Source organism: Amphiura filiformis, unplaced genomic scaffold (genome assembly GCF_039555335.1).
Source record: "Amphiura filiformis unplaced genomic scaffold, Afil_fr2py scaffold_84, whole genome shotgun sequence".
Lineage (NCBI taxonomy): Eukaryota > Metazoa > Echinodermata > Ophiuroidea > Amphilepidida > Amphiuridae > Amphiura > Amphiura filiformis.
The window spans coordinates 147,837-173,599 of record NW_027305548.1 but is presented as its reverse complement, the minus strand read 5'-3'; the positions used below and the strand labels follow the sequence as shown (position 1 = coordinate 173,599).

At 35.7% G+C, this 25,763-nt stretch overlaps 1 protein-coding gene across 1 annotated transcript; it reads left to right on the top strand.

Moving 5' to 3' along the window:
* The first annotated feature begins 589 nt into the window (after window positions 1-589).
* LOC140144825 (histamine H2 receptor-like) lies at window positions 590-25,763 on the top strand. Its single transcript, XM_072166632.1, has 2 exons — window positions 590-969; window positions 23,639-25,763. Exon 2 carries the CDS (start codon window positions 23,664-23,666, stop codon window positions 24,984-24,986), a length of 1,323 nt encoding a protein of 440 aa, XP_072022733.1. The 5' UTR covers window positions 590-969; window positions 23,639-23,663; the 3' UTR covers window positions 24,987-25,763.

Below are 25,763 nucleotides of genomic sequence, written 5' to 3'. Positions count from 1 at the left end.
TTAATACAAGCTATTTTAAAACGTTTTTATTATATTTATAGAGCCCAATGCCCAATATTATACTTCTTGATAATCAAAGCAATTTAAATTAATTTAATTATGCAAAACAATAAATACTTTATACGGAAGATATCTGTCCTTTTAAACTCCCCTTTTGTGGTGTCTCCGCAGCTGCACTTTATAATTACCGGTACTTTATTTTGATATTATTTTGATCATTAGGCCTACATATTATTATATTGTCAAACCTGTATAAATTTCGTTATATACCGTACATTTGCTCAAGTGTAATTACTGACGGATCCGATTAAAAAAAAATGAAGGTTACCACTCAACACTACAATAATGTGGTACCCCCGGCAAATATACCATAGGCCTATAATAGGACATAAAACAGAAAACTCTTTTCTCGGAAAAAGAACAGTACTAGTACATTCTACATTGACCCGTTTCCGGGGGCGTTTGGTTTAATTGTATGAAATCGATTGATACAGAATTGATTTTGAGCCATTATATTTATAGCCTTACCATTACGTAACAATTGACGTGCCTGTGACTCATCAACGCCCCCTGTTCTTGACCTTTGACATAATTGCCTAATTGACTGACAACATGACGAGTATCAAGAGATGAACAGTCTAAGAGACAGACAGCACAGCAGTTGAGCACTGATAACCCATTGCATCAAATACTGTAGGCCAAATATGGGACATTTATGAGGAGATGTAACGCAAAATTACACTAGGCCTATTTATACCGCTAACATACTCTCACCATGGACTTGAAAATAGCCTGAAATAGTTCAACAGGAAAAACTGAGGTCTACCGGAAAAATATTTTCTTAGACCAGACGATGGGAAACTGAACTGCATGCAAATTGCCAATGAACAGTCAACTCATCTTCAATGTATAAATTGTATTTTTACGTCGTTGCATATCTGAACTTCAGCAGGAACTATACCATAAATGGTGAGTTGTGATACGTTTAAGGTGGTACTACACCCCCTGCTAAATGTTGTGACTAATTTCGCATTTTTCTCAAAAAATAACTTAACACTGGTAACAAAAGTTACGTATATTATAGGGGCAAGGAATCCAGTTACTTCACTGAAATTTCAGTGATTCAAGACAAGTGGTTCATGTTAAGAAATGACTATGAGGTAGTCCTACATTCTAGCGGTAGGCCTACCTCTTTTCTTATCATAAATAACGTACCGCTTGTATTGAGTCACTGAAATTTCAGTGTTATAGTAACTGGATTCCTTGTCCATATACATAACTTTTGTTACCAATGTGTAATTATTTTTTGAGAAAAATGCAAAAATAGTCACACATTTATCAAGGGGTGTAGTACCACCTTAAACAAGGCTTATGTTTAGAACTACATGTACCATAGCTTCCGTTTCTTATTTATATGTTATATTAATGATGTAATTCAGATGCCACTTTTCAGGTTTTTAGAGTGCCCTAATTGCCACGTGTTTATTCAGTTTTTGAGGTTCTCGGCTAAGGTTTTACATGCAGGGCCCTCAGGGTGGGTGTGTGGTGAGGTAGGAGGGGGTATTATAGAAGTTTGTATATGTGCCCGGTTTATGCCGGGGGCACATCAAAAAAATTTGGTGGGTATGTTCCCCCGGAATTTCCCGATGGTAGGTCTTTGGGAGCTGACGTATCTTCAATAAGAAAGGTCAAAATTTTCAACTGATCGTCGGCTTTTCATCCCACCTACATACACTTTAAGTATAAATCAGCAGATTTGTAAAGTTTACTTCGAGTACTGTTAAATATCAAAAATATCAATTTTTAATAATTTGCCATAAAATGTGTATTACATTGCGAATTTCAAGAAATCAAAATTATTTGATATCAGAAGGTCATTCTTCGTATTCAGAATGCAATTCGATATGTCTGATGTGCGCTAATGTCCCACAATAAATACTGTCCCAACGTTCATACCCCATCCCTTAATGTCACACCGCCAGCTTTTTTGGGGTATATACTGTATATTTAAACATGTTAAAAATAGGTTCGACCATAGATAGTGAAGGAGATCATCTCCTTCACTATCTATGGTTCGACCGACTGAGAGTTCGCGATTCTGGTGTCTGCGTGAAATGTAGTTTTTACAGGACACTTCAGCGTTTCTTCTCCCGGGATTTCATCTTGATTAATTGGGTTTTTTTGTTCCTGAAATTTACGCATTATTTTGTTATTTTCAGCCCAATATGAGCTTTTTTTAGCATGGTTTTGCGTTATTTTCCTCTTCTTCACAAATGGTCAGGTTTCAGGTCTGGATATTTTTTTTTGTTTGTTTTATATATTTTTGTTAAGATTTATAATTTTAGACACACCCCGTGGGCAGATATCAGAATCTATTTAGCATAATATACAATATTTTGAATATAGATTTGCCATGTTTACTGTCGATATCATACAATGTATGTTGTAAGCATAATGAAACCATTGCCAATCATCACAATAGGATTAATATGAAGATTAAAATATTTTCTATAGAAATATGTCATGGGGATCAAGTGCATCTTGTGGCGATGTAGCTAAAAATAAATCTATCAGTAATCGATCGATGTATTTCCGCGATCTGGCCGCATGTAGCCAGAGTTCCCCTTGCACAATAATATTATAATAATACTTGCATGTTAATTATATAATATAAGATTTAATAATATGAAGAATATGACATATGTATGGAAGTACAGTACATTGTACACGTAGGCCTATACATGTAGATACACCCCCCTTTTTTGTTCTTCAAAATCACCATTATATTTGCATGATAAATGAAGAAAATCGTACTGTAAAAATATGTTTGTTAAACTTTTTCAAACTTTTAAATAAAACACCATGACAAGTTGCAAACTTTTTGGTCACATTTGAAAAATAATGTTCTTGATTAACATGATTGTATAACCCCAACATTACATATTACAAATGACATCAGTATTAACTATTATTACCATTCATTGTGTACTCATTTCAAGCCGGGATATTTTCAAGTTAAGGGATCTGGAATGAGCGTTTCGACAGTATTTTTTTGTGGGACATGAGAGCACATCAGACATATCGAATTGCATTATGAATACGAAGAATGTCTTTCTGATATAAAATAATTATCATTTTTGAAATTCACGATATAATACAAATTTTATGACAAATTATTAAAATTTGATATTTTTCACATTTTTGATATATAACAGTCCTTGAAGTAAATTTCATAAATCTAATGATATACTCTTTAAAGTGTATGTAGCTGGGAGGAAATTTTCAACTGATCGTCGGCTTTTCATCCCACCTACATACACTTTAAGTATAAATCAGCAGATTTGTAAAGTTTACTTCGAGTACTGTTAAATATCAAAAATATCAATTTTAATAATTTGCCATAAAATGTGTATTACATTGCGAATTTCAAGAAATCAAAATTATTTGATATCAGAAGGTCATTCTTCGTATTCAGAATGCAATTGGATATGTCTGATGTGCGCTAATGTCCCACAATAAATACTGTCCCAACGTTCATACCCCATCCCTTAATGTCACACCGCCAGCTTTTTTTTGGGTATTTACTATATATTTAAACATGTTAAAAATAGGTTCGACCATAGATAGTGAAGGAGATCATCTCCTTCACTATCTATGGTTCGACCGACTGAGAGTTCGAGATTCTGGTGTCTGCGTGAAATGTAGTTTTTACAGGACACTTGAGCGTTTCTTCTCCCGGGATTTCATCTTGATTAATTGGTTTTTTTGTTCCTGAAATTTACGCATTATTTTGTTATTTTCAGCCCAATATGAGCTTTTTTTAGCATGGTTTTGCGTTATTTTCCTCTTCTTCACAAATGGTCAGGTTTCAGGTCTGGATATTTTTTTTTTTTTTTTTTATATATTTTTGTTAAGATTTATAATTTTAGACACACCCCGTGGGCAGATATCAGAATCTATTTAGCATAATATACAATATTTTGAATATAGATTTGCCATGTTTACTGTCGATATCATACAATGTATGTTGTAAGCATAATGAAACCATTGCCAATCATCACAATAGGATTAATATGAAGATTAAAATATTTTCTATAGAAATATGTCATGGGGATCAAGTGCATCTTGTGGCGATGTAGCTAAAAATAAATCTATCAGTAATCGATCGATGTATTTCCGCGATCTGGCCGCATGTAGCCAGATAGAGTTCCCCTTGCACAATAATATTATAATAATACTTGCATGTTAATTATATAATATAAGATTTAATAATATGAAGAATATGACATATGTATGGAAGTACAGTACATTGTACACGTAGGCCTATACATGTAGATACACCCCCCTTTTTTTTTCTTCAAAATCACCATTATATTTACATGATAAATGAAGAAAATCGTACTGTAAAAATATGTTTGTTAAACTTTTTCAAACTTTTAAATAAAACACCATGACAAGTTGCAAACTTTTTGGTCACATTTGAAAAATAATGTTCTTGATTAACATGATTGTATAACCCCAACATTACATATTACAAATGACATCAGTAGGCCTATTAACTATTATTACCATTCATTGTGTACTCATTTCAAGCCGGGATATTTTCAAGTTAAGGGATCTGGAATGAGCGTTTCGACAGTATTTTTTTGTGGGACATGAGAGCACATCAGACATATCGAATTGCATTATGAATACGAAGCATGTCTTTCTGATATAAAATAATTATCATTTTTTGAAATTCACGATATAATACACATTTTATGACAAATTATTAAAATTTGATATTTTTCACATTTTTGATATATAACAGTCCTTGAAGTAAATTTCATAAATCTAATGATATACTCTTTAAAGTGTATGTAGCTGGGAGGAAATTTTCAATTGATCGTCGGCTTTTCATCCCACCTACATACACTTTAAGTACAAATCAGCAGATTTGTAAAGTTTACTTCGAGTAGGCTACTGTTAATATCAAAAATATCAATTTTTAATAATTTGCCATAAAATGTGTATTACATTGCGAATTTCAAGAAATCAAAATTATTTGATATCATCAGGTTATTCTTCGTATTCAGAATGCAATTCGATATGCCTGATGTGCTCTAATGTCCCACAATAAATACTGTCCAAACGTTTATACCCCATCCCTTAATGTCACACCGCCAGCTTTTTTTTTGGGTATTTACTATATATTTAAACATGTTAAAAATAGGTTGACCGACTGGAGAGTTCGCGATTCTGGTGTCACGTATCTGCGTGAAATGTAGTTTTTACAGGACACTTGAGCGTTTCTTCTCCCGGGACTTCATCTTGATTTTAAAAAAATATTCCTGAAAGTTACGCATTATTTTGTTATTTTCAGCCCAATATGAGCTTTTTAGCATGATTTTGCGCTATTTTCCTCTTTTTCACAAATGGTCAGTTTCAGGTCTGGATATTTTTTTTAAAATATATTTTTGTTAGATTTATAATTTTAGACACACCCCGTGGGCAGATATCAGAATCTATTTAGCATAATATTCAATATTTTGAATATAGATTTGCCATGTTTACTGTCGATAGCATACAATGACAACAATGTATGTTGTAAGCATAATGATACCATTGCCAATCATCACAATAGGATTAATATGAAGATTAAAATATTTTCTATAGAAATATGTCATGGGGATCAAGTGCATCTTGTGACGATGTAGCTAACAATAAATCTATCAGTAATCGATCGATGTATTTCCGCGATCCGGCCGCATGTAGCCAGATCTGCAGTTCCCCTTGCACAATAATATTATAATAATACTTGCATGTTAATTATATTATATAATAGAAGATTTAATAATATGAAGAATATGACATATGTATTGAAGTACGGTACATTGTACACGTAGGCCTATTATAGATACACCCCCCTTTTTTTTTCAAAATCATTTTCAACTTCACCATTATATTTACATGATAAATGAAGAAAATCGTACTGTAAAAAATATTTTTATTAAACTTTTTCAAGAAAATGTTGCAAACGTTTAAATAAAACACTAAAGTTGCAAACTTTTTGGGCACCTTTGAAAATGTTCTTGATTAAGGGGTGGGTGGTATGAACGTTTGGACAGTATTTATTGTGGGACATTAGAGCACATCAGACATATCGAATTGCATTCTGAATACGAAGAATGTCCTTCTGATATCAAATAATTTTGATTTTTTGAAATTCGCAATGTAATACACAGTTTATTGAACAGTACTCGAAATAAACTTTATAAATCTAATGACATATTCTTAAAGTATATGTAGCTGGGAGGAAAAGCCGACGATCAATTGAAAATTTTGACATTTCGTATTGAAGATATGGATTTTTTCCCCAAAACACCAACAAAAATTAGGTCTTTTTGGGAATAAAATCCATATCTTCAATATGAAATGTCAAAATTTTCAATTGATCGTCGGCTTTTTCCTCCCAGCTACATATACTTTAAGAATATGTCATTAGATTTATAAAATTTACTTCGAGGACTGTTATATATCAAAAATGTGAAAAATATCATTTTTTAATAATTTGCCATAAAATGTGTATTACACTGCGAATTTCAAGAAATCAAAATTATTTGATATCATCAGGTCATTCTTCGTATTCAGAATGCAATTCGATATGTCTGATGTGCTCTAATGTCCCACAATAAATACTGTCCAAACGTTCATACCCCATCCCTTAATGTCACACCGCCAGCTTTTTTTGGGGTAGGGCCAATTTACTATATATTTAAGGCGATTTAATACCCTGATTTTCATCAGTACCCATCTTCTTTTTTTTGTTGCAAATTTATAAAGTATATAAATATGTTCATCATCTCATGTCCTGAACTTATAAAATATCTCTACATAAAAAGTGGTTTTAAACCATTTTAGAAAATCATTTTAGCCCTATATATTTTTTTTGTTTACTGTATCCTGGTAACTGAGATGTGTGTTTCATAACAAACCATAATTTATTCTATTGAACATGTCCAAGTAGAATACATGAATAGAATACATTAAATCCTTTGTTATACTATCTATAGAAATATACTCACTGATTATAACACTGAATAAATTAAATAGGCCTAAATAATCTCTTCCACATACACAATTTAATACTACACCATGTATGTATCTTCTATAATATGTTGTTAGGAAAAGAGATTAAAAAAGGCTATAAGGTCATCAAAGGTCAGGTTATAGGTCAATTGGTTCAGGTCAAATTCAGGCATCAATTTTGAATACATGTGATAGTCTGTGATATCATACATGTCATAATGAGGCATCAATTTTGATATTTTGTCTGTTACTGGATATATAATGGAAATGTGTGAGGTGGATATACTAAAATACCTTGGGATGTAAATGGTGAGTACAATTTAGATTGCCTAGTTGAGTTGGATTGGGCAAATAAATATAAAATAGTTACCAAAATCACAAAAATGAAGCTTACGGAAAACTACCTAATATGGTGGTATAGGTGACAAAAAATACAATCTTTTTCAACATTGCTGTAGTGTGGTTGTGGTAACCTGTTACCTATGGCTTAATTAAGTTTCAGTGACATAGTGTTGCAAGTTCAAAATACAAAATATAGCTCGACATTGAAAATAGAAGCATTTTAACCGGTTCGTTTTTTGATAGTTGTGGAGCACCAAGTTCATGAAGTCATAAAAGAAATCAGGGACCACTGATTCCCATTTTACATATCAACACTATTTCCCTAATGTGTTAGCAACACATATCCAAAATTTTAACGAAATCCGTTGATAGTAAGCTTTCCAAAATGAAGTGAATTTAAATCATCAGTGATGTACCTCCTTTTGGCTTCGATCTTCAAAAGCATATAAGCTTCATTGATACCGATGCCACCAATAAAATGAGAAGATTTGCCCCTTCATTTTGCATACCACTTTGTCCAATTTTGTTTTGTAATTTCTTCACAAAATGCAAAAAAATGCAAAAAAAAAATCAATGGGTGTAGTACCCCCTTAAACATGTTAAAAATAGGTTCGACCATGGAAATAGCATGGAAATAGTAGATACAATATTTTGAATATAGATTTGCCATGTTTACTGTCGATAGCATACAATGTATGTTGTAAGCATAATGATACCATTGCCAATCATCATAATAGGATTAATATGAAGATTAAAATATTTTCTATAGAAATATGTCATGGGGATCAAGTGCATCTTGTGGCGATGTAGCTAAAAATAAATCTATCAGTAATCGATCGATGTATATTCCGCGATCCGGCCGCATGTAGCCATATCTGCAGTTCCCCTAAACTAAACTAAAGTCTTGCACAATAATAATATAATAATACTTGCATGTTAATTATATAATATAAGATTTAATAATATGAAGAGTATGACATATGTATTGAAGTACGGTACATTGTACACGTAGGCCTATTATAGATACACCCCCCTTTTTTCAAAATAATTTTCAACTTCACCATTATATTTACATGATAAATGAAGAAAATCATACTGTAAAAAATATTTTTATTAAACTTTTTCAAGAAAATGTTGCAAACGTTTAAATAAAACACCATGATAAGTTGCAAAGTTTTTGGGCACCTTTGAAAATGTTCTTGATTAACATGATTGTAACCCCCAACATTTAGGCTACAAATGACATCCGTATTTATTATCATGTGTAGGCCTACTCATTTCAAGCCGGGATTTTTCACGTTAAAAAAAAAAGTCACACCGCGTATACAAAAGAAAATAAAACTATCATAGAAAACACTCAAAACAGTAGTATTATGCCTATGTAATAGTACGAATTTTGAAAATGGGTGAATTTAATCAGAAGATGTCGCGTTTTCAAGTTATTAATTATCCCATTTTAAGCCATTTTATAGGCCAACACATGCACAGAGCTTAAGCCCGGGGCGTGGTGGTACGTGTATGTGATGGTCACGGGTCCCTTTCCAGATTCTCAGGCATAAATAAGACGCACATTTGGATAATGCTCCAATTCTTTGAGCCTGAGACTGTGAAAGTTGTAGTTCTTGAGCTCAAATTGGGATTTATTTTAGCTACACAGCCTATAATATGGTCCAATTTTAGTTCACTAGACCTGCCCCCCCCCCCCAAAAAAGGTACAATTTCAGTTCATCAAGCCGCTATTTTGCTCCAAAATCAGTTTTATAGTTCCCAAAGTTCGACACATCCTATACTCAAATTTAAATTGGGTGCCCCTGGGAGCCAAAGGTTTATGCTCAAGTAACAAACTCAACCGCCATGTTCAGCAAAAACCCAAGACCAATGTATTGTTATTTTCACGTTATAAAATCAATAATAGGCCTATTGATGTTCAATTTCAATGTCAGGTTTGCTATAAAAATTCATTTACTTGACGACAGATGAAGTTGAGCGTTTATAGAATGTTTGATCCCATCTCCAAAATATAAATAAATAAAATAAAATGAAGGCATCTGCATGGAGTATATTTTACACTGATGTTATAGACTATAAATTAAACAATTATAATCATTTCTTGATTTATTCTTAATCCAACAACACGTGTTACTTCATAATTAAAGTTGTCAAAATGGGGGAGGGGACTTGTCTCTCCTATCTGAAAACATGGGGGGGCATGGCATTGTGTATGCCTGCAGGCATTTGCGACGGTGAAGTACAAAATGAAGTTATCTCGTGGTTCATTTATCAATGATCACATTTTCTAATAAATAATGAAAGCTTTGTCAAAGTGAACTGAACCCCCGGGACTGAGCCCTCTTTCTTCCATGGTATGATACACGTATCACGTATAATATGGTAATAATAATAAGCTTTGATCATGTAGATGGGAGACATCAATAACATTGTGTAGATATATTAGGGGTCATTTTGTAGAGTTTGGTTCCAAGCGGCGCTAAACTCCAACGACTGTTTTGTGTAATATTTATTTGAAGATGTTCCTAAGCAGGGATGCAAATTGTGCGGGAGCGGGGAGCACCGCTCCTAGGAAATGAGAGTCAAAATTGAGGAAATAATGCCATGGGAAGAACAATGAAAGAGAGGAGGGGAAAAGAGGAAAGAAAAAGAAGAGGAGTGAGGTAAAAGGTAATAGGGGAAGGCTGTGAGGCAGTGAAGCTACTGAATGGAAGAGAGGAAATCTTTAATTAAAGACACTGGTTGTGCAAAATTTGGAGGAATTCACATTATTGTTCAAGAAATAAGAGAAAAAAGAGCCAATGTGTTGGTGTTAGAATTCAGTGGTAATGGGATATTCAGGAAATTACAATTCATCACCAATTCCATAGGAGGTATTCAATGTAATTTAACAGGAAAAAAAGAAGTTGGATGAAGGCGGTGGAAAAAGGGCATATCTGAGGAAATTTACAGAGAGGCGGCAATTATATCTGAGGAAATTTATAGAGAGGCAGCAATGAGGATTTTATGGGAACAAAAGTCATGATGGAATTCAGTGTATCAATACTAATGCCACTGAGAAGAGGCAAAACTGGAAAATATTGAGGAAATTTAAAAAGAAGAACCATAAAGCACTGAACAAGTTGTGCTCCCTCTGACAAAAAAATGAAAGAGCCTCTGTCCCACCAAAATTGACCCAAAACCAGTGTAAAACACCAATTTTTTTGCGCGCTACGCGCGCACATTGTCATCGTACTAGCCTTTTTTGGAAGCTCGAAGACTTAACATAGAGTTGCTCTAAAATACAGGCTATGTTAACATTCTCATCTTTTGAAGTACAGAATAAAGCTATTTTATGCATGGTACGATTGAGGAAAAACCTTGCTCCTGAGGAAGAATTCACAATTTGCACCCCTGTTCCTATATAGCAGTATAAATCCACCTTGCCAATCTAATACTAATAATACATTGGACCACAAGAATAGTTATAACAAGTTTTTGGTTATATCTTTAAAAAATGATTACAAATCTCTTTAACCTCCAACATGCGCAGAATTATAAAAGAAGTTTTTTTTTCCAAAAGGAGCTATAGCAGCCATTTTAAAACTTTACATTGGAGAATTTGTAGGGGACGAAATGATGTTGAAAATAGTTAAAAATAGTTAGAAATAAGCTAGAGTTATAAACATATCCATTCTAATCGTTAAATGTCATTTAGAAATATTAAAATACAGGCCTACTAAAAATGTGACGCACGGCAGCTACTGAATTTAGTGCCTTTTGGAAACAAATTCTATTTGTTGAAAATGCAAACTTAAAAATGTAGCCGCACTCCATCCACGCATGCGCCGCGAGTATTACACGAACTTCACACGGTTGACTGACAAAATGTTATCTTCAGTAGATAGCACAAGACACGTGTATCAAGTGAAGCATTATTTATTGTAACGAAAACACATGTAAAGGGCGAAGACCCCGTTCCTGCCGTCCATCCGTGGTTTGGCTGTCTTGTGACATGTTGTTTTAATCTCACCGTGTTACGATAGAAGCCGATTTGTTGGATTTTCGTGCATTGGTGTTTTACCTTGCATAATTATGCAAAAGATGCAGTTCGGACATTTACTGTGTGCAATAACCACTGGATAGGCCTATTATTAGTTTACTGTTGTTCAGGTAAGTCGGAATGCAATTATGAAAAGACGCGTTTCTTCAAATTAGATTTAAGGTTAGATGTCTAAAATAATATTCAACACGAAAAAGAAAATATATTGACAAAACAAAACATATTGACAAAGAACTAGGACCCCTTTAGAAATAAGCCCTTCTTAGGGCTTAAAGGGTTATCCTATGCATATCTGCAATTGTATTGTAGGCCTATATTGTAATTTTAAATGTAATTTTAATATCCTTTTTATATTCTATGTTTTTTAATGTCAACTCTGTATATTGAATGATGTGCATGAATAAACTCAAATCAAATCAAATGTTGGAAATCTTACGAACACTGTAAGTGTTACACGTAGAGCGTGTTTGTAGTGACTGTGGGCCCATTCGGAAAGAATATACTGCAATAACAATTGATTTCGCAGTACTTATACGCTAATATAACGAATAATCTGGCTCACTATAAACACGCTCGTAGAGTAGGCCTATATAGAAATGCATTAGTGCATGCGTATTTGTATAGGCGCTAAAATAGCAATGATTGATTGATAGTAGGCCCTATGCACTTTTCTTGATTTCGTAAAAATGCAAGATGATCAACAAATACCTTTTGTACAAAACATGAAATAAATTAATACATATCTTATCACAATCTACTTGATGATTAAATTCGACAGACCGTCATAATTTTTTTCCAAACCTGATTTTCTGGCATATTTGTAATGTTTACACTTGTCCCAACTTGCACCTAAATTGACTCAGCAAACATTGTTGTGTTTGTTGATCAACAGAGCAAAATTCGTCATAATTCATGAAATTATGACTTTAAAACTACGTGTTAAACGGCCGAAATAACACAGTGACAGTGGCGTGTCCGGGGGCTTTGGGTGCTGCAGCCCCCCCCCATCACACACATGTGGAGTCTACAATCTCCCATGACATTCTGTAATCGGCAAACTCAAGCTCTCACATTTTTATACTCCAGAAAACCAGAGATCTATTAATAAACCACGCCGTTTTTTGACATGCCGGTGCACCAGTAGGGGTTCTTTCACTTTACCTTGTTATTTCAGTTCAAAATGGACAGAAACACCCTTCCCAACAATTATTACTATATTATTTCAGCATTTTTGAGTAGGCCTATCTAATAACAAAGTAAAAATTTTAAGGAAATCGTACAACAGAATCCATTCCGTTGCCAAGGTTGCTGTTATAGTATTTCTCCTCCACATGCTATTCAATAAAATCTGATTAAACAGGAAAGACAATAACCTCGTACTAATGTTAATGTTTTTCGTTTGAAACGGACGAACACGATGACGTCAAAACAAGCTGCTTAATTTCACAATTCAAGGGTTTTTGTTTTTTTAAATCTTAATCGTATCTTTGGTGTGGCGTTGAGAAAAGAAGCCCTGGGGATTTCGAGTTCAAGTAAACCTGTGATTAAATCAAACACATAAATACTCGCGCAGGATGTATTTTGTTATCATCATGCAGAAAACAATAGGATTTAAAGGTATGGGTCACAATATGGACACGGTCCTACACATAATTAAACAATGATAACATGATTGTGTATTGCGCACAAAAGGTACCGGTATCCGGGGAGGGAGGGGGGGGGGAGCACATCAAATTTTGGTGGGTATGTTCCCCTGGAATTTTGAGGTGGTATGTCTTTGGGAGCTGACGGCGTGCCGTTAAAAGGGGGTCTTTTGGAGCTGCGAACCGGGCTGCGAACATGTAAAATGGGGACTTTTGGAGCTGCAGCTAACAATCAAAATCAAGGGTCTTTCGTTGCTCTTTGATTGAAAATCGCCTAAAAACAGAAACATGAGGAATGAGCAATATTGGGGTCTTTTAGATCTGGAATAAATGTCAAAATCAAGGGTCTTACGGAGCTCTATTTTGGTCAAATATACTTAAAATATACCATTGGGTGCATTATTTAATCCTGCACATTATGACACCCTATTGAATCCAATGTGACTTCAAGAAGTAAAGTATCAAGCATTTGATTAGACGAAAGTCCAGTTTTAAAAGTGACAAACTGGCCTATTCAAAAATCCACGGACTGGAATTCTGGTTTGAGAGTGGTGGATGGCTAATTTGCTATATAAGTTTGATTTGTTTGTTACAATCTTTTCACCTTGTACATGTTGTACAGGCCACCTTGTCTGTCACTTTTAAATGCGACCTTAAGCCATTCAACATGTTCAAATGCTTGTAACTTTGCTTGTAAAGGTCGCAGCAGATGCAAAGAAAATGCATCTATTGAAACATGAAGTTTACTCAAATATAGTTTAGGTTTAAAACTAGGATTTTTTCAAATGTTCGCATACTTTTTTTTGCGCAGTATATACAGTATATTGGCTTCAACAATGGGTCTACATTGTCCAATGTCCATGTCATTATCATTTTTGATTTGAGTATTTTTTTTTATTTCGGTACATTTTATGGGATCGGAGTAAACGACAGCAGATGGGTAATTCATCTGAGACAAGTTTAATTATGAACCTATCGAACCGTGCTGATGCATTACAGTATCCGTATAAACTCTTTAACCCTTTATGATATCTGGCAACCTGTTAAATATTTCTCGAAAAATTCAGTGGCAATGACCTGTTAGACCATGTATAGACCGATCCTTGAGGTTTCCATTTTAGTGCGCACAGTTTATAGGGCCAGGGGATTCACATTATCATAATAAAAAAAAACTTTAAAGAAATCAAAGAAGTTTTGGAGTAAACATTAATGTAGCGTAATGAAAAAAAAAACTGTGATCCATCAAAAAACAAACTTTTAATATAAATTTTAAATTTAGCCTCAATTCCCAACAGGCAATATAGGCTACGCAGTTATTAACCTAGATGTATCATTCATTCGTCGACGTCAAATACATAACTGTCTTAGCACATATACAACATTGTACAAGTAGGCCTAGATTGTAAAGAGATGGGCTATCTCATAGGATATACTCACGATAGTGCAATAAGGATATTATCTACATTTACATGTATATGATTTTATATAGTGCTATCGACTGTGGTATGTGTGATATAGACATAACATAATTTCTTGCTATCTACTGAAGATAGGGCTGTATTACATGTTATGTTTACGCATCGTGCTATCTACGGAAGATATATATGCTACTGCTATCTAGTCCATTTTTTGTATCTACATGTACTGAAGATCTATAGGTCCGTTTTGTATGTATGCACAGTGATATCTACTGAAGATATCGCGCTATGTTGTATATGTACATATGCATAGTGCTATCTACTGAACTTAGTGTTGTGATGCGTGTATGCATGAGTGCTGTCTACGGAAGATTTGGATGTGATACTTCGCAATACATAGGCATACTGCTATATACAGCATATTATTAGTAAAAGGTGTGGTTGTGATATTATTTGTTGCGTCATGCATTACCAGTATATAAAGATAATTAGGAATCTTGAAGGTTGGTATAATAATAATAATTTTAAAAAATGAATTGAAAGAATCATCAATCAAGTTGATGAGCACTGTGATGTATTAATGATATATGCATGTAAGACGTCATTCATAATTCATTGGAGCTCAATTTGTTTTCAGGCCAAACATCTGTCGCAGAAATAATGAGATAATAATGAGGCATTTTGTTTTAAATCGCCTTTAATTTGCATTAATCTTACTCACTGATACCGGATGTGTCCACTCCCGCTTCTTTTTTTGAAGCCGTTTCAATTTTATCTTTATTTTTTACTTTTTATGAAAACAATGTTTTAGATAAAGGTGTATGCTTTATATACCCTTGGTTGTATACAAGAAACACTTCAGGAAGATTCTGTGATCGTTAGATGGACCTACCTATACAGAACAATAAAATGAAAAAGGTCTCTATAGGACAAAATATGGGCATTTACACCTATCTTTTGATAAGAAATACAAAATAAAAAGCACCTACTCCTCCTTTTGTTCAAAAACCCGTACGAGAAACATGTCTTTACTTTTACTCGGCCTGTTAAATATAGCATGTCAGGGATACATATGACGGCAGCTTGTATGTTTATTGCGCATCGGTCAAGATCGCAAGGTCTACCAAATAGCCAAATCAAATCTTTTATTAAAACATTAGACTGGTTCTATTTTCAAAAACTCGCGTACCAATCGGCAAGTTTACGTAGTATTATATGCTGAACTGGTGTCTGCCGAGCAGTATTTTGAGACCGTCACGTTACCCTGACCCTCCCAGCCCTACAGGATCGTATAGGGGCAAAATTATTTGTATTCCAATAGATATAGTGTTGTGATGTATGTATGCATAGTGCTATACCAAAGATAGGGCTGTGATATTTGTATGCATAATGTTATCTACCAAAGATAGGGTTGTGATGTTTGTATGCATAGTGCTATCCAGTGGCGGCGCCACGGGGAGGCTTGGGGGATGCCCCAGTCAGAACTCTCCCCCGTTTCCCCAGTAAAACCCAAAATTACGAAAATGTCACCTTTTTGCGGCAATTTTGCGCAAAATTTGTTGATTTTACCCCTCGCCAAGAAATTCACTTTGCAAAATGCCCCCCCGGAAAAAAATTCCTGGCGCCGCCACTGGTGCAAACTACTGAAGATATAGTGTTGTGATGTATATGCAGAGTGTGATCTACCGAAGATCGGGTTGTGATGTATGTATGCATAGTGCTGTCACCCGAAGATAGGGTTGTGATGTCAAGTATGCATTATAGTGCTATCGAAGTTAGCGTTGTGATGTATGTATGCAGAGTGCTATCTACCGAAGATAGGGTTGTGATGCATGTATGCATAGTGCTATACCGAAGATAGGGTTGTGATATATGTATGCATGGTGTTATAGGCCTAATATCTACCGAAGATAGGGTTGTGATGTATGTATGCATAGTACTATCTACCGAAGATAGGGTTGTGATGTATGTATGGATAGTGCTATCTTTACCGAAGATAGGGTTGTGATGTATGTATGCAGAGTGCTATCTACCGAAGATAGGGTTGTGATGTAGGCCTATGTATGCAGAGTGCTATCTACCGAAGATAGCGTTGTGATGTATGTATGCAGAGTGCTATCTACCGAAGATTGGGTTGTGATGTGTGTATGCAGAGTGCTATCTACCGAAGATAGGGTTGTGATGTATGTATGCAAAGTGCTATCTACCGAAGATAGCGTTGTGATGTATGTATGCAGAATGCTATCTACCGAAGATAGCGTTGTGATGTATGTATGCAGAGTGCTATCTACCGAAGATAGGTTGTGATGTATGTATGCAAAGTGCTATCTACCGAAGATAGCGTTGTGATGTATGTATGCAGAGTGCTATCTACCGAAGATAGCGTTGTGATGTATGTATGCAGAGTGCTACCTACCGAAGATAGCGTTGTGATGTATGTATGCAGAGTGCTACCTACCGAAGATAGCGTTGTGATGTATGTATGCAGAGTGCTATCTACCGAAGATATAGCGTTGTGATGTATGTATGCAGAGTGCTACCTACCGAAGATAGCGTTGTGATGTATGTATGCGGAGTGCTACCTACCGAAGATAGCGTTGTGATGTATGTATGCAGATGGTTATCTACTGAAGATCAGTGTTGTGATGTAGGCTATGTATGCATAGTGCTATCTACCGAAGATAGATAGTGCTGTGATGTATGTAGGCCCAATGCAGAGAGCTATATAGGCCTACTGAAGATAGTGTTGTTATGTTAGTATGCATAGTGCTATCTACCGAAGATAGGGCTGTGATGTATGTAGGGGAGAGCGGGGAGTGTTAGCCCTAGGGGCAGGTTCGCCCACCTCTTGTTTCTCAGCACTACGGCTATCGGGGAATTTGGTGATGGCAAAATTAGGTGACATAGGTCATTATAAACTTCTCATATTAGCTACGCAACATATATGATGTGTTCATCGAACTGCAGCCAAAACAAAAAAATTACACCAAATCGTAATATTTTTCTTGCATTAATAATATTGTATTATCATTGATACATACAGATGGTTTTAATGGAAATCTGTATTTGGAACGTATGGAATTTGTTAAAGATTTAATGCAGTTATAACTGAACTCCTTATTCGATTTGTATTTTGCATACCCTGAAGAAAATACAAAAAGTACTCTGCCCTTAATGGATTTTAAGTGTTGACGAAATATTTGGTAAAAAAAATGTAAAAAAAATAGTTTATAATAATATTTTGAAAACATTTTAAAAACATTTTAGAAATATTGTTGCAGTGTGTTTTCATATAAAACGTTTTCATGACCTTTATATAACCCGACATTTAATGTTATTAAAATGTTTTTACCAAAACCCAAACCCAAAATATAACTTGTTTAAAACGTTTTTGTTTTTGCTGGGTAGGGGTGTGTGTGCACCGCGTGCGAAACCAGGAGTTGAGTGTTTTTACCAAAACCAAAACCCAAAATATAACTTGTTTAAAACGTTCTTTAAACGTTTTTGTTTTTGCTGGGTAGGGGTGTGTGTGCACCGCGTGTGAAACCAGGAGTTGAGTGTTTACAAACACAGGAATTCGAGGAGGTTAGACACAAAAAGCAGTAATTCGAGGAGCTTCTCAAAGTGGAGAACCCTATAGGGGGGGGGTAGGACGTCCTTTTCTGGCATTTTTGCCTTCGATTCGAGGAGATCCATAATTGTATTTGTGCTAAGTTCTCCTCACATACGTCCTCATATTCCTGTGAAAACTCCTCGTTTTGTATGTAGAGTGCATGTGTACAGTTTAACACACTTCACACAATATGCTTTTCTGTCTCCTCGTTTAGACTACGAGTAGAGTTGTGTTCGTAGTGCTATCTACTGAAGATATGACTGATGAGTGAATGTACAGTGCTATCTACTGAAAACCAGTGCTGTGATGTGTGTATGCACAGTGCCATCTATATACTGAACATAGAGCGGTGTGATTTGTGCACGCATAGTGCTATCTACTGAAGATAAGCTGCAGATATGCACTGAAGATAGGTCAGTGTTGTATATGTATGCATAGTGCTATCTACTGACAATAGCACTCAGTGTTGTATGTATGCAGAGTGCTATCTACTGAACTGTTGTGATACGTGTATGCATATTAGTGTTGTCTACCGGTACTGAAGATAAGGCTGTGATACTTCACAATGCATATTGTTATGTATACAGTATAGTATCTTTTAAAGGTGTGGTTGTGATATTATTTGTTGCGCCATGCAGTACCAGTATGGGCTATGAGTCAAGGAATCTTGAAGGTTGGTATAAACATAAAATGAATTGAAAGAATCATCAATCAAGTGATGAGCACTGTAAGAACGAAATTAGTATGTAAGACGTCATTCATAATTCATTGGAGCTCAATTTGTTTCCATACCAAACATCTGTCGCAAAAACGGCAGATATAATGAGATACTAATGAAGCATTTTGTTTTAAATCGTCTTTAATTGCATAAATCTTACTCACTGATACCGTCGTAAGCAGGATGTGTGTGGGTGTGGGAATTATTTCTGTAAAGTTGCAAATTACAGCTAAATGAAAAACAACAACAACAAACTTGATGACAATTGATACACACCCCATATAGAGGAGTGTGGATTTCCGGATCGAAAATCTTAAATTTGAGGTGCTCATTTCGGACAATTCCGTGATTTTTTTACTTTTTTACATTTTATAGTATTTCCAACATTGGTAACTAAATTCTAGACGTTTCTGTGAAGCAAGCTTGGAAATACAGACTGTCAGACATTAATATTTGTACTCCTTTTTTTGTAGTAGCCCATTGTAAATCAACGTAGCTTTTTAAGTATTTGTCTTCGCATTTTACATGTTTTACCTATAGTTTTAGGACTGGTTTGACTATATTTGGGATTTGGGGTCATAACTTGGTTTTTGATATTGGAAACCTATATATGAACACTAGGAAACGTGTTATTTTTAAGCCTATATCAGGGATATAATTATATGACGGCAGCTTGTATGTTTATTGCGTCTGATCGGTCAAGATCACAAGGTCTTTGTTTAATCAATGCTTGATCAATGTCTAAAGGACAAGGAACATGGAATACAGGGTGTCCCAGAAAAAATTACCGGGCGAATAAATTTGGACTTAAGTCGAGGAATAGACATCGAAATCAAAATCAAAAAATGAAAATAAATCAGCGTGTATGCCATCTGATTCTGCATCTTATACGCTAATTTTACTGGAATCGGTTGACTGATTGCGGTACATAACACACGCGTCAATTCACTTCATTCCAAGTTTGAAAGAAGATCATTCAATACAATGCGTATTGGGTTTTTTTAACAATCTGTTTCTTGCAAAACAATAATAACCTGCACAATATTGAAAATGAAAGCTTGCATGTAAGATGGTGCTCGGTACTTGTAAATATCTTTTTTCGTTAATGTTGATAAAAATGTTGCATAAAGAATTATTGCATAAAGAATTCCAGCTGGCTTTAAAATTCTCACAAACATTAAGAAATTGTAATGCAGAGTTTAAATCTTTTAAAACCTAAACATTAATGTTGCACGGTATCAAAAATCACACGTAATTGCTGTAAGCACTTGATCATTGTAATTCTTGGCTCAAATGTTCTTTGGAAAGTTAAAATAATAACATATTTGCACAACCTAAAGAATTAAAGTTGGAAAGCTTACAATTGCAGAATTCAAAGTCTTCTTGGACAAGCTGTTGTTCATCTTCAGTGAAAGCATGAATAACATAGCACCGTCGGGTTGTAAAATAGATAATGCTGACTAAATTTAATGAGATACACAAACTTTAGGAAGCGGTGACCGAGTATGAAAAAAGCACCTGTTGATTAAGGGGGTACTACACCCCTGGCCAATTTTGAGCCTATTTTTGCATTTTTCTCAAAAATGATAGGCATTGGTGACAAGTTAGATATGTATATTATAGGGGCAAGGACTACAACTACTGCACTGAAAATTTTATTTCAGCACAGACAACAGTTGTGGAGTTACAGTCAAAAATGAGGGAAAACCAATATTTGATCAATAAATCAATAACTACTTGTCTTGAGTAACTGAAATTCCAGTGTAATAACTGGATTCCTTGCCCCTATAATATGTATAATTTTTGTTACCAGTGTTTTATTAGTTTTTGAGAAAACTGCAAAAATAGTCATAAATTTATCAAGGGGTGTAGTACCCCCTTAAACTTGGAATGAACTGCATTGCTGCACGCATTATATAATCGTTAATTTCTTTGCAACCACTCAATTGAATCAAAATAATACTATTTTCTATGCGCCACATTTTAAATTTGTTTGATTCGGATGTCTATTTCTCGACTTACGTTCAATTCTATTTACTCGGTAATTTTTTATGGGACATCCTGTATGTGTTCATACATCTATCAAATCGAATCTACTATAAAACACTAGACTGGTTCTTTTTTCAAAAAACTCGCGTTCCAATCGTCAAGTTTACGTAGTGTAGGCCTACATGTTGAACTGGTGTCTGCCCGCGGTGTCTGCCGAGCATTTTGAGACTGTCACGTTACCCTGAAAAAAAAACCCACAAATAGCCCTACAAGATCGCACAGGGTCAAAATTATTTTTATTTCAATTTTATTCCACTGTGATGTGAGATGTATATTGTATGCATAGTTCTATCTACCGAAGATAGTGCTATGATGTAGGCCTATGTATGCAGAGTGCTATCTAGCGAAGATATAGGGCTGTGATGTGACATGCATAGTGCTATCTTCTGAAGATAGGGGGGGTGTACATGCCGAGTGCTATCCACCGAAGATAGTGCTGTAGTTATAGTAGTAGGGGAGAGCGGGGAGTGTTCGCCCTAGGGGTAGGTTCGCCCACCCCTTGTTTCTCAGCACTACGGCTATCAGGGAATTTGGTGATGGCAAAATTAGGTGACATAGGTCATTATAAACTTCTCATATTAGCTACGCGACATATAGGGACGTGTTCATCAAACTACAGCCAAAACAAAAATTTACACCAAAACGTAATTTTTTCTTGCATTAATAATGTTGTATTATCATTGATACATAAATACAGATGGTTTTAATGGAAATCTGTATTGGGAACATATGGGATTTGTCAAAGATTTAATGCAGTTATAAACTCCTTATTCGATTTGTGTTTTGCATACCCTGAAGAAAATACAAAAATGTGCACAAGGGGCTCGTTCGCCCTTTTGAGGATGGGGCATGTTCGCCCTATATCTTCCCCGGGTGGACTTACCCCAAACTGGAGGGCGGACCTGCCCCATCAGCATATTATGCAAAATATTGATAATTAAACCATTAAACAAGGTAAAACTACTGAAAAACATGTTTTTTTAAAGTTATGTGATATCGGTATTACTCATACCACCGTTTATGTCCTAATCCATTTTTCCCCTAAGTTGTAAACATGATACGTTTAAGCTTACTTTGGACCCCTACATTTTACCCTGACCCAACCCCTGCAACAAATTTAGTGACTCCCCAGATGAGAATGAATGCCCTGTATACTCTTGCTAAATGTTTGCATTGAATATGTTATTGTTATGCAATGTTTTAACCTTTTTTGTGATTAGGGTGAACTTACCCCACCATATGGGCGAACCTGCCCCAATATGGGGCAAGTTCGCCACTTTGCAAAACTTTTTTGTTTGTCCTATCCTGTTGCTATTGTAAGGCCTATAGTTCTGGGATTGTGGCCGAATATAGCTAAGACATAGGGCTTTCACATAGGCTAATCAGGTCATCCCTAACCTTAAAATTGACATCGCTAGGCTGGTCAGAAAAAAATAGGGCGAACACTCCCCGCTCTCCCCTACTATCTACTGAAGATTGGGGTGTGATGTGTGTATGCAGAGTGCTATCTACCGAAGATAGGAGTATGATGAGTGAATGCATAGTGCCATCTACTATAGGCTGTGAGGTGTTTAAGCAGAGTGCTATCTAGCCTACTGAAGATTGGGCTGTGATCAATGTATACAGAGCTGCTTGTATGAACTAAAGATAGGGCTTTTATACATAGTGCTATATACTGAAAATATCACGATTTCGTTTCACTAAACATACCCAACCATGTACACTTTAAAAAAAAAAGTTTTTTTCTTTTTATTATGACGATATACCATGTACTCTAAAAATGCTATCAATCTTGGAATGGCAATATAATTCCGTCTAGGGGTTTTAAATGTGGTTTCACTTCTGTTCCTGTAATTACAAACTTTGCATTAAACAAAAATAAAAACATGGCATAAGGAGTTGTGATAACATACTACGTCTCGTAAGAAGTGAGTAGATAACATTAGATAACGACAGCATGTAGGCCTATTGGCCCTATTGGGAATTGGAAATCGGTTTCACTTTTACTTCCACATCGGATTCAGGCTATTTTAGGCCTACATGAGAGTCGACACCCAAGGGTCTGCTGTCGCTTCGTTGTTTGTCATTTGGTACAATACGTTCACGGCTTTATGTTAGGGGTTCAAATTCGGAATTGATGAGGTATGTGGACGTGTTCAGATAAGGTAATGCTGGTTTTATATTGTCCTGACGCTTGCCGTTGAGTGCCGGCGTGACTTACACGCGTATCACAGACAAACGGACACAACATTAGGTTTCACTACCTAGAGAGAATTGATCAAAAATTGAATTCCCTCCTGAGGTTCGTAACTGTCAATGAGTTGACCAGATCATAAGGATGTCATTATAGCTAGAGGCAGTTTATAACACAAATGGGTCAATGAGTTACATAACAATGACCTTGTGTGGTATTTGGTTCCCAGGAAGTGAGTTTTGTCTAAGGCAATTTGTGGTTAAATGTTGATCCCTCATGACTACAAGAGTTATATTACCTTCGATTTGGTTGAAAAAGGAGGTGAGACATGATCAAATCTCCCCAGGTAACAACACGTAATGATCAAGGTTTATCATTAACTGATCACACAGCGGCAAGCGACATGAAAGTTTGACAGTGGCATTAGAGTGACTGGAAGCCAAATTCCGAGATTGGTGTTTTAGGGTAATGGCTCACTGAGCCACTAGTTTTATTCTTCATAATTTTTAATATTCGTTTTATTTCTTTTTTTTCTCTTTCAGATTCACTACACCTTACTTCACAACAATGCCAGTCAACGAGTCCGTTATTGACAGCGCCCCCGGTCGGCCATTGGAGGTCCAGATTACCTTAACCATCACCCTCGCGGTAATAATCATCCTCGCAATTTTTGGCAACACACTAGTGTTTATCACAGTTCTACGTTCGTCCAAGTTACGCAGGCAACTCTCATCTATTTTCCTGCTGAATTTAGCAATAACCGACGTTGGCTGCGCCCTTCTTGTTATGCCGTTTGCTCTAACATCTGTATGGCAGAATACTTGGATCTTTGGTGATTTTTGGTGCGATGGTGTGTGTTTCTTCAACTATTGCTTCATCATAGTTTCCATGGCAACTCTTGCTTTAATATCATTAGATCGGTACATCTTTGTGGTTCATCCGCTTCGTTATGAAAAGCTCGTCACCAAACCCAGGGCAATCGCTGCCTGCTGTTTAGGATGGGTGTTTGGAATCGCGTTCGGGGTAGCTCCTGCAGTAGCTAACTGGGTATGGTATGATAACAGTGAAATTATCTGTGCTATTGACTGGGAGAATGAGACATATTCAGTGGTTACGTATACCGTGACAGCTTTTGTGATCTGCTTCATGATTCCAATTATGGTGATGTGTTTTGCTTATTATCGCATATATAAGGTAGCAAGAAGTCATTCAAATAGGATCGCCCATCGCTTACAATCAGCTAGGTCACATCGTAGCCAGGATGGAGACTGTCAACGCGGACGACAATCAGTCTCCAGTGGCGTAAGATCAGTCAGTAAATACAACGCAAAAGCCATCAAGACTATATTAATCATGATCATCGCTTACCTATTATGTAACACACCGTTCTCACTAACAAAACTGATCAAAGTTATATATTCTGATAATGAATCGGTTCCACCTGGCGTGAATACTCTAGCTTCATGGCTCGCTTTTGTTAATCCGTGTTGTAATCCAATCATTTATGCCATCAATCGCGAAGAATTCAGAGAAGCTTTTTGCAGAACGCTGTGTTGTAAAAAGCTTAGACGAAGGTTACTCTGGAGCTCCCAAGGCGAGTGTGAGAGAGCAAGTGCCGCTCCGTCAATATCGCAACAGTACAGAATGTCGACGCCTTCTGTCGGACTCCAATCCATGAAGGTAGAAACAAGTGACTCCCATCCAGAGATATATTATTCAGACACAGAGTCTATCATTTCCAGTAGAAGACCAAGTGGTCGCGTGACGCCTAATTCAATGTCACAGGTTTCAATCAAGCTACCGGGGAGCATATCGGATGAGCTCAACTTTAAAAATGTTTTCAATGATTTAATAGATCGCAAGTCATCGATAGTAGAAGAAGCTGATTAGACTGATGTCCTCATTGGTCAACCTTTTGGGATCACAAGCGTAGCACAATATAACATGCTCTATTGTAGACACCGTAAGATTCAGTCTAGAAGAGAACCGGAAGTGAACCATGGGACATACGCACTGGTGTACATTTATAATGCGGATTCTTTCAAAAGTGATGAGAATTGGACGAAACTATGAGACTTCCTCATTTCTATGAAATCCAATGTGACAGGTTGTTAACATGATTATATACTCTTTAAATGTAAAAGAGTGAAAACCTCACTCCCCAAAAGAGTGGTTCACTTATAAGACCACTCAAAAAGAGTGAAATGTGTTTTATTAACTAAATTTATAAAACCACTCAAAAAAGAGTGAAAACCACTCTGGAAGAGAGAATTTCAACTCGTTCAAGGAGTTAAATGAAGGACAACACATTTTTAGAGTTGTCCTTCATTTAACTCCATGAAAGAGTTAAAATTCACTCTTTTGGAGTGGTTTTCAATCTTTTAGAGTGATTTTAAAGTTAATCATTCTTTTGGGGAGTGAGTTTTTCACTCTTTTACATTTAAAGAGAATTAGTATTTTTCATCCAGTTGGATGAGAAAGTATGCCCCAATCTGTCCCACCGGGTTTAAAGTATAATCATGATAATAGAAACGAGAACATTTTCAATTCTCATCGTTTTGTCCAATTGTCAACGCTTTTGAACGAATTCTCATTTTAAATATGCACTAGTGACGGTATTTAAAACAATACTGTTGTTATAGAATAGTTTCACTATAACATTATAAT